At 37.7% G+C, this 16,758-nt stretch overlaps 1 protein-coding gene across 1 annotated transcript in view; it reads right to left on the minus strand.

Annotated features, from left to right (window-relative positions):
- Window positions 1-4,896, minus strand: part of LOC132363387 (prolyl 4-hydroxylase subunit alpha-2-like) — a 69,736-nt gene extending 64,840 nt beyond the window's left edge. The window contains 1 exon segment of the mRNA XM_059919097.1: window positions 4,680-4,896. Within this exon segment, the coding sequence (XP_059775080.1) occupies window positions 4,680-4,896 (217 nt within the window).
- Between the last annotated feature and the right edge of the window lie 11,862 nt (window positions 4,897-16,758).

Consider the following 16,758-nt stretch of genomic DNA (forward strand, 5'->3'; position numbering starts at 1 on the left):
CTTCCCAGCTTGCTTCACTGGGACAAAAGCTCCAATGAAAGGCAGGTCCCCTGAGCCAGGAGAGAGTCAGCTCTTTCTGCATCACTGAGTTGAAGAGCTAAAGGAGATCTGATGGTCACAATGTTCTAGCCTTTGGCTTCAAGAAAGAGAGAAAGGCACTCCCAGTGGGATGTTCAACACTTTGCCCATACAGTGAACTATGTCATCAGGAAAGGACCTTTATCTCATCCTTTCACCCTACAGGTAATCTTACCATGTGGGGCATGGAAACCCTGGAGGATAAAACCACTTCAATACATAGGAATGAACTCTGAAATTTCAGGTGAGGAAGAAAAGAGCAGACTGGATTCTCAGGCCATACAATATACACTACCCACAATCACTGACATTCCACGAAAAGTATCTGAACATTCCTAAAGGTCCTGAGAATATCTAGACCCCACAAAAAGGATACACACCATAAACACATGTTTCCCAGAAAAAAACCTTTGGGCTATGTGAGGTCCAGTCCCTTAATGACCTCCAAAGTGAAAAGTATTAATTTCTGGAAACTCCTTTCTCACTGTCCCCTAGTTATAACTAAAAACATGTGGGTGAGACTTTTCCACCCTGATAGAGAACAAGTGGGCCACACCTGATGCTGGGAACTAAGAATCATTTGTGGAGAATACGACCTTGCCCGGCCCATACCAAGATGTGAAGATGTCAGCCCTTGTGCAGCCCAGAAAACCAAACAAGGCCATCACTAGCATGGAGGTTTGGAGTTTCATGATTCCAGAGGTCAGCATCTGCAAGGCATTTAGTAACATTCATTAGACCACTACAGTTAGAAAAAAGAGTGACTAACGTGAGACTAATACAAATGCATGCACATGTGCAAACACACACAACACAAACCACATTAATTGACTTACACTGTGAAAGCTAAAAGGAAATTATCTGATTATATGCTCTTCAGGAAACCAAGCACTAGAGGGAAGCAACCAGTTGGGAAGTAACTAAACGTAGGTCAAGGAGTTTTTTAATGCCAGGATGATCAATATAAGCTGGCTGCTGGGAACCATAAGTTAAGCATGCTATGATACTTGAAACTAAACAGTTCAGTCTAGAAATAAAATGATCAGAGCTGAGCACACAGGGCTTCCCTGGTGGCGCAGTGGTTAAGAATCTGCCTGCTAATGCAGGGGACACGGGTTCGAGCCCTGGTCTGGGAAGATCCCACATGCCGCGGAGTGACTAATCCCGTGAGCCACAACTACTGAGCCTGCGCGTCTGGAGCCTGTGCTCCGCAATGGGAGAGGCCGCGACGGTGAGAGGCCCGCGCACCGCAATGAAGAGTGGACCCCGCTCGCCGCAACTGGAGAAAGCCCTCGCACAGAAACGAAGACCCAACACAGCCAAAAATAAATATAAATAAATAAATAAATTTATTAAAAAAAAAAAAAAGCTGCGCACACAATTCATTAAAAAGCCAAGTCCAAACTATTAGCTGGTTAAAAGTCTATAGCCTTCAAAAATGGCAGAGCTCAATAAGAAAAATAAGCTCGAACAGACAAGGTATAATTCTAGATTCACAGATTACTCAGCTGTCTTTATTTAAATTTGGTCCTTAAGGTCAAATGGAGAGGAGCATGTCCTGGAAAGTTTCAGATCCCATTGGGAGAATAAACAAGAACATAAGTGAGCACATAACAAAAAAGCTGAACATTTAGACTCAGGAAACACAGATGAATTATTCACTTTTCAAAGGACAAATTTCTTCATCAGTAAAGTGGTATATCTGGATATCATGATCTTTAAGGCCACCTCTAGCTTCAAAGAAGGTCTATGATATTTATCAAATCCTGCCTCAAAGAAGAAATACAATATAGGTATATATTGTGGTAACTCTGGTGTACGATAGTTTACCCATTTACTAGCTGTGATGTCTTGGGCAAGTTTATTTATGTTTAAAGTTCTGATTTTACTCTGTATGTGGTTAGTGTAATGAGGATTAAATAATAGATTTAATGTGACTGGCACACAGCCATCATTCCATTAAAGATAACTACAGCCATCATTGTTTCATAAACATAAAACATAAAAAGTGTCTGCTCTTTTTATGTTGCTATGTTTGCCCAAACTCTGCCCTTGGTCTACTTCTCCTTCTCTATCCTTTTAATAATAATAGTAGCTAACATTTATTGAGTGGTTACCACTCTTCTACATATCATCATGTGTAAACTCATTTAACCCTCACAACAATTCTATGAGGGTAGGAACTCTTTTCACCATTTAATATTTGTGGAAATTGAGCATAGTGAGATTAAGTAACCTGTCCAAGGTCACATAGCTAATAAAGTGTCAAAATCAAGCATTCAAGCTTTAAAGTTCATGTTCCTTTTTTTTAAACTTTTTTTTGATGTGGACCATTTTTAAAGTCTTTATTGAATTTGTTGCAATACTGCTTCTGTTTTATGTTTTGGTTTTTTGGCTGCGAGGCATGTGGGATCTTAGCTCCCTGACTGGGATCAAACCCACACCCCCTGCATTGGAAGGCGAAGTCAACCACTGGACTGCCATGGAAGTCCCTAAAGTTCATGTTCTTAACCACCATGACATAGCTACCTCAAATAACACCTAAGCAGACAATTTCCAAACCTAGTATCTAGTGCTTTGGACCAAAATTTTAAAACAAGGCTGAAGCCAGGAGAGTGTCAGAACCAGCCAATGGAATTTCTGTCCCTGTGGGTTGGGTCCTATGGGTTGGGTCCCTATGGTCAAATTTGTAAAGACAATTTACAAAATACTGTTTTTATAAAATCAGTTGAGAAACTGAGTTATTTGTAGTGAGGTGGATGGACCTAGAGTCTCTCATACACAGTGAAGTAAGTCAGAAAGAGAAAAACAAATACCATATGCTGGGATAGGGAGGGTGGGAGGGAGGCAGACGCAAGAGGGAAGAGATATGGGAACATATGTATATGTATAACTGATTCACTTTGTGATAAAGCAGAAACTAACACACCATTGTAAAGCAATTATACTCCAATAAAGATGTTAAAAAAAAAATACTGTATGCTAATGCATATATATGGAGCCAAAAAAAAAAAGGTTCTGAAGAACCTAGGGGCAGGACAGGAACAAAGATGCAGACGTAGAGAATGGACTGAGGACACGGGGAGAGGGAAGGGTAAGCTGGGACAAAGTGAGAGAGTGGCATGGACATATATACATTACCATATGTAAAATAGCTAGTGGGAAGCAGCCACATAGCACAGGGAGATCAGCTCGGTGCTTTGTGACCACCTAGAGGGGTGGGATAGGGAGGGTGGGAGGGAGACGCAAGAGGGAGGGGATATGGGGATATACGTATGCATATAGCTGATTCACTTTGTTAAACAGTAGAAACTAACACACCATTGTAAAGCAATTATACTCCAATAAAGATGTTAAAAAAAATCAGTAGATAGTAAACAAATAAATAAATAAATCAGTTGATAGTGATAGAGCAAGGATCCAGCTAAGCAGCACTCAAAGGAGAATCCTACAACACACTGATGGCACAGCTCAAATATCAATGCTGTACATCCTTCCTATGGCAGAAGACTTCTTCTATAACTGCTTAGCCTTGTTCCCATTCTCTTATGGATAGCTAACATTTATTGAATTGTTACCACTGTTTGAAATTGAGCCTAGGAAAAGATAATTACCTTACCAAGGTAACAAAGCATTCAGAATATAGGGCACAGGTCTAATGTTTTTAAAGTCTATTTACTGAGTACTTTGTACCTGGTATCAGAATATATGCTTTATAAATATTATTTCATTCACTCCCCATCTCAGTAATTAGCACACCATTCAATCCATTCAACCAAAAAGCCATGGAGTCATCTTTGATTCCTTTTTGCTTTCATAACAAACACGAGATCCATTACCATACCCTGTCATCTCTACCCTCAAAATGTATATCAAATGCAATCATTTCTCATTACTTTCATCACAACCACTCTCATCCAAGCTACTATATAACCTCTTTCCTGAATGAATGCAGAGTCTCTTAGCAGGGCTTTCTTCTATCTTGCCACCTCTACAGCCTATTCTTCACAGAGCAACCGGAAGTGATTGATCCTCTATGGTCTCACTCACAGTAAAATCATGACGTCCTTGCCCCAGCCTGCAAGGTCCTCCATGCTCTGGTATCTGCCTACTTCATCTGCTAAACCTCCCCACCCTTGCTTGTGACTCCAGCCACAGTGGCCTGACCTTTATTGTTCCTCAAAAGCACCAACTATTCTCCATCTCCAGGTAATTTATATTTATTATTCCTTCTGACTTAAATGCTCTTCTTCTTTATTGCATTCAGGACTCTACTAAGAGAGGACTCCCCCTTATCTCCATAAATACCAGACTCCATTCCTCTCTATGCCCTTAGGCTGTTTTATTTTTCTTCATAAAAGAAGATAATCAGAAAAAACTGTTGCTCCTGTCTTGTAAAAATCTAAGTGAGACCATGCTCAGAGCTTTTAACGAGAACAAGAGAAACTGAGCAACTTCTCAAAACAGAAAAAAAGGTCAGTAGAGAGAGAAAAAAGACAAAAGTCTAGTTAAGAGAACTGAATACTACACTCACATGCAGCATCTGTAAGAAAGAATTAGGCCTCAGAAATGATGGTTCTATGGTACACCAAAAGGAGTACCAGGATTCTCAGCCTCCACAGATTCCTGAACCCCAAAGTGGCACACAAGCAGAAAACTGTCATCTTTGAAGGAAACACTGTGGATGTCAGCAAACATCCATATACTATCAGCAATGACCAGGACAAAGTCAAAGTTGGAAGGCTTCCTTCTATTTTCTGTGGACCTTGTTAGGCTGCTACACTTTGATGGGAACTTTGCAAAGAACAGAACTCCCATAGTGACTGACAGTAAATTTCTCACCAGCACAGCAGGAAAGAGGCTGTAAATCATATTTAATTTGAATTAATGAAAATTTTCAGCATATGTTATTTCTTGCTTACCAGGCTTTAGATTCAGACTTACTACACATAATTTGGATCAAGTTTCTTCTCTTGTTCAAATATTTAAATATTTTGGATAAAATACAAATTCCTGATCATAGTCTTCAAGACTCTATATGAGCTTGCTCTTTTTTAGCACTCTAACCTCATCTGCCCCCACAGTCTCCTGGCTCCCTATGTACCAGCCTCCTTTTTCAGTTATTCAAAACGTCAAGCTCTCTTACAACTCAGAATCTGTTCCCTTTACCTACAATGCTATTTCCCCTCCTTTCTTTACACTCTGATTCCTTCCAATCTTTAGGTCTCAGTTTATGTATCACCTTCACAAAGAGGTCTTCCCTGAACATCCTATCTGAAATCCTCCTGCCTGAAGATTCTCCATCACTTTTGATTTCTCTTAGCAAAACACAGAGTTTTCCAGTTTGAGTAAATAAAACAAGATCTAAATACATACTACATACAAAAACACACTTTAAATTAAAATAATCTAAGAAAATTTGAAAGTAAAGGGAGGTAAAAGATATACCATGCAAACAGCAACCATATTGATAGAACAACTACACAAAAAATCAGTAAGAATACAGAAGACTTGAACAATATTACTGGAGTGGCAGAATATGGCACCCTAATATGGCACCCTTATGTTACTTTGGCATAAGAATTATTTTGAGCTAAAGACACTAGAAAAACAGCAAGTGCAAGTAGGGCACTCTGACCTCCTCTTTTCTCCTGGAAAGCAGGCGATAAAACTTATGTGAAAGATGTCCTCTGAATACCAGGATGAAAGCAACATTCTAATCCCCAGAGATTGGGAGCAGAGGCCAGGAGAAATCTGTACAAACAGACCTTGTTAAAATAACTCAACTTCCTTTAGTATCCCCATGTATTTTAGTCAGTTTTCCACATTTGCTACTCTTTGTTCAACCTAGTATATAAGCACTTGGGCCTATCCTTTTGGGGATTTTCATTTTCCTATGGGGACTCCCATGTACATTTTAAATTCTACGTGTTTTTCTCCTGTTAATCTGTCATATCAATTTAGTTCTCAGGCCCAAACCTAGGCCCTAAGAGAGTAGATATAAAGTTTTGCTTCCCCTACAATATCAACCAACTTGACCTGACATCTATAGAATACTCCACCAAATAACATCAGAATACACATACCTTTTAAGTTCACATAAAACATTCTCCAAGATAGATCATATGCTAGATCATAAAATAAGTTTCAATGAATTTTTAAAGATTTAAATCATACATTCTGCAATCACATGGAATAAAATTAAAAATAAAATACTGCAAGAAATCCTAGACATCCTCAAATATTTGGAAATTGAACAAGAGACTTCTCAATAACCCATAGGTCAAAGAAGAATTTGCAGCGGAAATTAGAAAACATTTTGAACTGAGTAAAAACAAAACTACAGTATGTAAAAATCTATGGGCTGCAGCTTAAAGCAATATTTAGAAGGAAACGTATAGCTTTAAACGCCTATATCAGAAAACAAAGGTCTCAAATCAATAACCTAAGTTTCCACCTTAAGAAACTTGCTTTGATTAAACTAATCAAAGCAAGTAGAGGAATGAAATAATAAGGATAAGAACAGAAACGAATGAAATAAAAAACATAAAAACAATAGAGAAAATAAAGGAAGCCAAATACTGTTTATTTGAAAAGATGAACAAAATTAACAAACTTTTAGTTCGAATGACAAGGAAAAAAGAGAAAACTTAAAAATAAACAGACAAATAAATAAAGGAATAAAGTAATGAAACAGACAACAGCAGTACCAACCCTACAGAAACTTAAAAAATTATAAGGGAATATTATAAACATCTTTATGCCAACAAAGCAAACAACTTAGATGAAAGAAAAAAATTCCCAGAAAGGTACAATTACCAAAACAAACTCAAGAAGGTACAGAAAATCTAAATAGACCTATAACAACTAAAGATATTGAATTAGTAATTTAAAATATTACCACAGAGAAATATCCAGGCCCAGATGGTGAATGCTGGTGAATTCTATCAAACACTTAACTAAAAAATAATACTAATCCTTCACAAGCCCTCTCAGAAAACAGAGAGCACGTCCCAGCTAAATATATAATGTCAATATTACCCAGATACCAAAGCCAGACAAAGACATCATATGAAAAGAAAACTAGAGAAGCCTCATGGAAATCCTAAACTATTAGCAAACCAAATCCAGCAATATGTAGAAAGGATTTAAACACCACGATTAAGTGAGATTTATCTTACTTAATATAAGAATATACTATATAAGAATATAATGTTGTTTAACATTCAATTAATGTACGATACTATCTAGAATAAAAGACAAAAAACACAATCACCTCAACAGATGCAGAAAAAGCATTTGACATAATTCAACACTCATTCATGACTTAAAAAAAAAACCCTCAACAAAACATAAATAGAAAAGAACTTCCTTAACCTGATAAAGACATGTGTGAAACTCTCGTAGCTAACATCATATTTAATGGTGAAAGAGCAAATGCTTTCCCGCTAAGAACAGGGACAAAGTAAGGATGTCTACTCTTGTCACTTCTGTTCGACACTGTACTAGAAGTTCTAGCCAGAGCAATAAGATAATTTTTTAAAATTAGAAAAGAAGACATGAAACCATCATTTACAGACTACAGGTAGAAAATCCAAGGAATTCACAAGAAAACTACTAGAACTAATGGAAAAGTTCAGCAAGGTGACAGGGTATAAAATCAACATATCAAAATCAATTATATTTATATATCTTAACAATGAACATAAAAAAATAGAACTAAGAAAATTCCATTAACAATAGCATCAAGAAGAATATACTACATAGACTCAAATTTAACAAAAGTATAAGACTTATACATTGCAAACTACAAAACACTGCTGAGAGAAATTTTTAAAACTTTAAATATATGAAAAAAATTCCATGTTTGTGGACTGGAAGACTTAACATTAAGTTGGCAATACTCCCCAAACTGATTCAAAGATTCAATACAATCCCTACTGAAATCTCAAATGGCATTTTTGCAGAAATTGCCAAGCTGATTCTAAAATTCATATGGAAATGCAAGGCTCCCAGTGTCAACCCAAACAAACCTAGGAGGCAATAATCAAGCAAGAAGCATCTATTTGGGATCAAAGAATTGCAATATGGGGCATACAGATTTGGGTAGCAACCCAGTGCCCCACTAGGGAGTAAAAGTCAGGGGTTTTTAAAGGCAGAGAAAGAAGGTTTGCATTACAAACAAATGTAATTGGAGTTGGAGGCAGAAGTTAGTCTTGGCTAAGTATGATTGAGTGCTAAGACTATCACTAGAAGCAAGTAAAAGTTCATTACTGTGACAAGCTGCAGGTGTTCTTGCAGAGTCCTTGGAATATTTGTGGTTTGGCCCAGTTCAAAAGTTTGGTTCCACTTGGTGAGGACGTAGGTAAAGTTTACCTCCTTAATGACCTCCTTTCTCCATTAAAAAATTCCTTGACATAAGTGACTCCAGTTTATTTCACATTTCACACCAGAATAACCAAAAATTTGAAAAATTTTGAGAAATCTTGAAAAAGAATGAAGTTGAAAGGCTTATATTACCTGAAGGACAAGGGAAGTCCCCCCTAAAGGACATTTATGCTTAGCCCCCTGAAATAAATGAGAAGACCACTCATTTCCCTATTAGTAACTTGAGGTCAGGCTCATGACTGCATCCTCACCTGCCCCCAGCCCCAAGAAATACTTCAGGAAGAACATCTAACCAGGGGGTAAGTGGCTGTCTCTTTGAGGTATGCTATAATATCATCTAGAACTCTACAGTCCTTATAACTCTCCCCCTTAAGCTGACCAATTAGGAAAACTAAATCATCTGTTTAGTCCTTTTGTTCATAAATTCTCTCAATTGTTCTATCTAAACAATAGACTACTCACTGTAACAACAAAGTTATGGAATTGATATGTTAACCAACTTTCATAGCTAAGGAAATTAATGCACAGCATCATTAAGTTAACTTGTCTTAGGTCACGGAGTTAAGGGGTGGAGTCAGGTATCTTACTGTCTAACCAGAATATGAAGAGCTTAAAAAGTGAATAATCATGTTCTAAGTATTAACTAGTACTGATGTAGCATCCAACAAACTCTATAAAGTAGATAAGACAAGGTCTTTCCTACTGTTTGGAAGAACCCAATGCTCTAAACATTTAAGTGGTATGTCCATGTATTGACATTTGTTGACGATTTACTGGTGGTTATCTCCAAACTTGGAACACAATGTAAGAGAATAGAGAAGGTTTAACTAATTTTTACACTGACCATGATTTATAGAAATATTTTTCTTTTTTCTTTTTAGATTATATTAAAGTGAGTATAAACTGTAGAACTGAGGAACTAAACTCGCTTAAACTGAAAGCAGTTTCTCATTGTTATTTTACTGTTGCTGAATGATTTTAGGAAGAAACCTTGGTATTTCTCTTCCAAAAAAACAAAAAGGTCACCATCGAGAGAGAGAGAAAAGGCAAGCCACTAAAGCCAAAGAATATTTTTGCAACATAGACTACCAAAAAAAACCTTGTATCCAGAATATATGAAGTATTCCTACAAATAAGAAAAACAACTCAATGTTAAGTGGGCTAGAGATTCAAAAAGAACTCATAAAAGGAGATACCCATATGGCCAATAAATATATGAAAGGTGTTCAGTACCATTCATAATCAGGGAAATGCAAAATAAAACCACGATACAACTACACAACACCAGAAGGTCTGAAATTTAAGAGTCATACAAATACAAAATATTGGTAAGGATTGCAGTGCAATCACATGGCTGGTGAAGTGAAAATACAACTGTTTTGAGAAAGTGGCATAATCTAGTAAATTTTGACGACCCAGTAATTCCATTTCCATGAAATAAATAGTAATTTCATTCCCATGAACTGAATAGAAATATGTGTACAAGAAACAAGTACAAGAATATTTACCAGAGCCAAAGCAATCCTGAGAAAGAAAAATGGAGCTGGAGGAATCAGGCTCCCTGACTTCAGACTATACTACAAAGCTACAGTCATCAAAACAGTATGGCACTGGCACAGAGACAGAAATATAGACCAATGGAACAGGATAGAAAGCCCAGAAATAAACCCACACACATACGGTCACCTAATTTATGATAAAGGAGGCAAGACTATACAATGGAGAAAAGACAGTCTCTTCAATAAGTGGTGCTGGGAAAACTGGACAGCTACATGTAAAAGAATGAAATTAGAACATTCTCTAACACCATAAACAAAAATAAACTCAAAATGGATCAAGGACCTAAATGTAAGGCCGGATACTATAAAACTCTTAGAGGAAAACATAGGCAGAACACTCTCTGACCTAAATCGCAGCAATATCTTTTTTGATCCACCTCCTAGAGTAATGAAAACAAAAACAAAAAAAAACAAATGGGACCTAATTAAACTTAAAAGCTTTTACACAGCAAAGGAAACCATAAACAAAAGGAAAAGACAACCCAGAGAATGGGAGAAAATATTTGCAAATGAAGTGACTGACAAGGGATTAATCTCCAAAATATACAAACAGCTCATGCAGCTCAATATCAAAAAAACAAACAACCCAATCAAAAAATGGGCAGAAGACCTAAAGAGACATTTCTCCGAAGAAGACATACAGGTGGCCAAAAAGCACATGAGAAGGACTTCCCTGGTGGCGCAGTGGTTAAGAATCCGCCTGCCAATGCAGGGGACACGGGTTCAAGCCCTGGTCTGGGAAGATCCCACATGCCGCGGAGTAACTAAGCGTGTGCGCCACAACTACTGAGCCTGCGCTCTAGAGCCCGCGAGCCACAACTACTGAGCCCGCGTGCCACAACTACTGAAGTCCGCGCGCCTAGAGCCCGTGCTCCACAAGAGAAGGCACGACAATGAGAAGTCCGCTGACTGCAATGAAGAGTAGCCCCCGCTCGCCGCAACTAGAGAAAGCCTGCACGCAGCAACGAAGACCCAACACAGCCAAAAATAAATAAAATAAACAAAAATTAAAAAAAAAAAAAAGCACATGAGAAGATGCTCAATATCGCTAATTATTAGAGAAATGCAAATCAAAACTACAATGAGGTATCACCTCACACTGATTAGAATGGCCATCATCAAAAAGTCTATAAACAACTACCAAATGTAAAATGGATGGCTAGTGGGAAGCTGCTGCATAGCACAAGGAGATCAACATGATGCTTTGTGATGACCTAGAGGGATGGAATAGGGAGAGTGGGAGGGAGGCTCAAGAGAGAGGGGATATGGGGATATATTTTTACATATAACTGATTTCACTTCGTTATACAGCAGAAACTAACACAACATTGTAAAGCATTTATACTCCAATAAAGCTGTGGAAAAAAAATCTACAATCAATAAATGTTGGACAGGGTGTGGAGAAAAGAGAACTCTCCTACACTGCTGGTGGGAATATAAATCAGTACAGCCACTACGGAGAACAGCATGGAGGTTCCTTAAAAAACTAAAAATAGAGGGACTTCCCTGAGGTCCAGTGGTTAAGACTCCATGCTTCCACTGCAGGGGGCGCTGGTCCAATCCCTGGTCAGGGAGCTAGGATTCTGCATGCTGTGCAGTGCAGCCATAAATAATAAATAAATAAATAAATAAATAAAGTGTTACCATGTGATCCAGCAATGCCACTCCTGGGCATATACCCAGGAAAAAACCCATAATTCAAAAAGATACATGCGAGACTTCCCAGGTGTCCCAGTGGATAAGACTCCACGCTCCCAGTGCAGGGGCCCCAGGTTCAATCCCTGGTCAGGGAACTAGATCCCACATACATGCCACAACTAACAGTTTGCATGCCACAACTAAGGAGCCCGCCTGCCGCAACTAAGACCTGGCGCAACCAAATAAATAAATAAATAAATTTAAAACAAAACAAAAAAAAATACATGCACCCCAATGTTCATTGCAGCACTATGTACAACAGCCAAGACATGGAAGCAACCTAAATGTCCACTGACAGAGAAATGTATAAAGAAGATGTGGCATATATATATGTAGAGAGAGACAGAGAATGGAATATTGCTCACCCATAAAAAAAAACAATAAAATAATGCTATTTGCAACAACATGGACAGACCTAGAGACTACCATACTAAGTGAAGTCAGACAACGACAAATAACACATGATATCACTTATATGTGGAATCTGAAAAATGATACAAATGAACTTCTTTACAAAACAGAAACGGACTCACAGACATCGAAAACAAACTTATGGTTACCAAAGGGGAAAGGTGCGGGGGAGGGATAAATTAGGAGTTTGGGATTAACATATATGCACTACTATACATAAAAGAGATAATCAACAAGGACATACTGTTTAGCAAAGGAAACTCTACTCAATATTCTGTAATAACCTATATGGGAAATGAATCTGAAAAAGAATGGGTATATGTATATGTATAACAGAATCACTTTGCTGTACACCTGAAACTAACACAACACTGTAAATCAACTATACTCCAATATAAAGTAAAAATTAAATTAAAAATAAAAAAGAACTTCCTTTAAAAAAAAAAAAAGAATATTCATACCAGAGTTCATCATATCCCTAAAGTGGAAGAAACTCAAATGTCCATCAATAGTAGCACAGATAAAGAAACTATGGTATACCACAGTTTCTATCCAATTGAATACCACAGAGTACTTAAAAGGAATGAACTACACAAACTACACAAGATACACAAAAATAACATGGATATATCTTAAAAACGTAACACTGAATAAAATAAACTAGACCTAATAGAATACATAGTGTATTGAGTTCATGAACATAAACTTTTAAAAAGGTAAAATTATATTGCTAAATTATAAAATGAACTATCTCACAAGACCACTACATTTAAATATTTAGTTGTATATACAAAGAACAGAAAAATCTTGGACTTCCCTGGTGGCGCAGTGGTTAAGAATCCGCCTGCCAATGCAGGAGACACGGGTTGGAGCCCTAGTCCGGGAAGATCCCACATGCCGTGGAGCAACTAAGCCTGTGTGCCACAACTACTGAGCCTGTGCTCTAGAGCCCACGAGCCACAACTACTGAGCCCACGTGCCACAACTACTGAAGCCCGCACGCCTAGAGCCCATGCTCCGCAACAAGAGAAGCCACCGCAATGAGAAGCCCACACACCACAATGAAAAGGAGCCCCCGCTCGCCGCAACTAGAGGAAGCCCATGCACAGCAACGAAGACCCAACGCAGTCATAAATAAATAAATAAATAAATAAAAGAAAAATCTTCAAGACATATTACTAACAAAAGTAAACTGTAGAACAATGTTTAATATGATTCTATTTATGTAAAACAGATAATTTATTTGCATGATATATACCTGAGGCATTGTTCAATAAAACTTACTGCAATAATGGAAATGTTCTATAATCTACTGTTCAATTCAGTAGCCACATGTGGCTGTTGAACACTTAAAATGTAGTTAATACAACTGAGGAACTGAATTTTTAATTTAATTTGAATTACTTTCAATTTAAACAGCCTCATGTGGCTAGTGTCTACAGTTTGGACAGTGTAGTTATAGATAAATATATAATGATTACCTCTAGAAGAGTGTTTCTCAACCTCGGCACCACTGACATTTGGAACCCAATAATTCTTTATTGTTGGGGTTACACACTGCAGATATTTAGAAGCATCCCTAGCTTTTATCCTCTAGATGCCGATAGTATCCTCTCAGTAATGATAATCAAAATTATCTTCAGACCTTGCCAAATGTTCCCTGTGGGGCAAATAGTGTCCAGTTGAAAGAGAACCCTTTTGCACTGTTGGTGGGAATGTAAATTGATACAGCCACTATGGAGAACAGTATGGAGGTTCCTTAAAAAACTAAAAACAGAACTACCATGACCCAGCAATCCCACTACTGGGCAAATACCCTGAGAAAACCATAATTCAAAAGGACACATGTACCCCAATGTTCATTGCAGCACTATTTACAATAGCCAGGACATGGAAACAACCTAAATGTCCAACAGATGAATGGATAAAAAAGATGTGGTATATATGTACAATGGAATATTACTCAGCCATAAAAAGGAATGAAATTGGGTCATTTGTAGAGATGTGGATGCACCTAGAGTCTACCATACAGAGTGAAGTAAGCCAGAAAGAGAAAAACAAATATCATATATTAATGCATATACGTGGAATCTAGAAAAATGGTACAGATGAACCTATTTGCAGGACAGGAATAGAGACGTAGATGTAGAGAATGGATATGTGGACACAGGGGGGAAGGGGAGGGTAGGATGAATTGGGAGATTAGATTTGACATAAATACACTACCATGTGTAAAATAGAAAGCTAGTGAGAACCTGCTTTATAGCACAGGGAGCTCAGCTCGGTGCTCTGTGCTGACCAAGATGGGTGGGATGGGGGTGGAGGTGGGAGGGAGGTCCAAGAGCGAGGGGATATAGGTATACATATAGCTGATTCACTTCATTGTACAGCAGAAACTTAACACAACATTGTAAGGCAATTATACTCCAATAAAATAAAAAAATAAAATAAATGTAAAAAAAAAAAAGAAAGAAAAAGAAAAACAAGTTACTGTGGACCACACTGTAAGAACCCTGGGAGAGACTTCAGAGTGATCAATAGAATAAACGAATAAATACTAAAAAAAAAAAAAAAAAAAAACCCACTGCATTAGAGATAGGAGGAAAATGGAGGGAGGAAACATTGTTAATATTTTGCTCTATTTCTGTTTTGCCTAAATTGTTTAGCAGTAATATGTACATACATGTTCTTTATGTAATTAATAACCTAAAAACTAAGGCTATTTTCCCATGGGTAAAAATGGGAAGTACATACCTAAACTCCAAGGTTACTGTAAATACTAAAAACAAAATGGAAACAAATCATCAATTTCCTGGTGCAGTAAAAAAAAAAGAACAATGAAAGTTAGAAAGTTCACATGATTAGTTATGAAGAGCAGTGGAGACAGAAGATGGAATCTGGGATCTCACAGGAGTTTGTAGCTAGAGAAGTGATCAGTTATTTTTGCCATTCACAGAGACAGGCAAAACAGAAATAGGAACCACTTAAGGGAAGTATAATGAATCTGGTTTGGGATATATTAACATGGAAGAACTTGTGGGCCCTTTAAGCAGAGCTGTAGCTGCTAGCTGGAAAGTGATAAAAGCTAGAATTAAAGATTCAAGAGTTGTCAATACATAGGCAGTATTTGGAAATCATGAGCCTTCAGGGGAAAGCAAAAGGGCCATAAAGAAACTCTGGGCCATAACTAAGGACTGACAAGGAAGGGCCAGGGGAGAGTTGAGTAGCTGTAGTCAAAGAGATAGAAGAAAAAGCAGAAGACAATTGGTTTGGCTTCCCATGGAAGCCAAGAGAAGGTTTTTGTTTTTGTTTTAAAGTGGCTAATGTTTCCTTAGATCTCATCTCTATTAAAAAAAAACATATTAAGTAGACTATTGGCACAAGAACAAAAGAGATGAAATAGATTTAATTCAGGAGAGAGTGGGGTCAGTCTCAAAGTAGCACTCACTGACCATCAAGGGAATAACTCTGGAACTGAGAAACCACTTATCACTGGCCCTATGAATCATCAAAGGAAGGTTCTGCTAAAACAACAACAACAAACCTGAACTCTCATGCACCTCTATCATTCTTGCCTCCTTACTCAGGGCTTTTGCCAAGCACCAGGCCTCAGACCTGTACTCAGAGGAGAGGAACAGGCTACACTCTCACTAGCAAGCACTTTCTGAAAGGTCTGCAGCAGACCCTGATCTCTGACCAGGCTAAGGTAGATCCCATTTGGCCTGTGATACACAAAATCTACATAATTAATCAGAAATGCTCTTCTTTGGGCTCCAGGCTTTTCATTCTTCATTCTACTTCTAAAGACCAAGTTTCTATAAATAAGTCTGATGGATTAATTTGAATTATTGGCCAATGGAGAATGGAATACAATGTATTCTCATGGAAAAGCTCTAAATCTGATGTATATCTATGAAAACACACTTTCTCATTTTATCATCACTTGAGGAAACCCTAACTCAAAATCTGAGTTCTTGAACTGTAGCAGGTCTGGGAAGTTCTGAAACCACAGGCAAAAATTACTGTGCACCTTTTTAGGGAGAAAGTCCTCAATTTCATAATATTCGCAAGAGGGTCTGTCACCCCAAAAGTTAATAGTCACTATAACTGTATTTTTTTTTCCACCTTAGGCCCTATTTATGATCATTCACTGCATAATTTGTGACATCCATTCCAGACTTATGTGCAAGGTCCAGGTAGATATGTCCACTAGGAAGCTGGACATAAGGGTCTAGAACAGAATTCAAGAGAAAGATTTGAGCTTAGTTTAATAAATCATAAGCACATAAACGACTGTTACAGCACTGAGTAAATAAGATCCCTCCTCCTACAGTATAGTATTGCGAAAAGGAAACATGGACTGGGGAACATACACAGGAGAAATGTGGCCCAATGAAGAGAAGCGGGCAAGGGAGGCTGGGAAAGAAAGAAAAATCAAGAATCATGAAGCTATTTTTCCTTCACTGAAAAAAAGTCAAAAGTGTCTACTGAGTTTGGCCACTAGAAGGACCCTGAACACTTCAACAGACAATTTCACGAAATTAGTTGTGGTAGATTTACTATGCCAAAAAATAAAGAATGGGAGGTGAAAAGACAATATAGTATATAGTTTTAAGTAGCTTGC

The sequence above is a fragment of the Balaenoptera ricei genome, chromosome 3, assembly GCF_028023285.1.
Source record: "Balaenoptera ricei isolate mBalRic1 chromosome 3, mBalRic1.hap2, whole genome shotgun sequence".
NCBI classification, from domain to species: domain Eukaryota; kingdom Metazoa; phylum Chordata; class Mammalia; order Artiodactyla; family Balaenopteridae; genus Balaenoptera; species Balaenoptera ricei.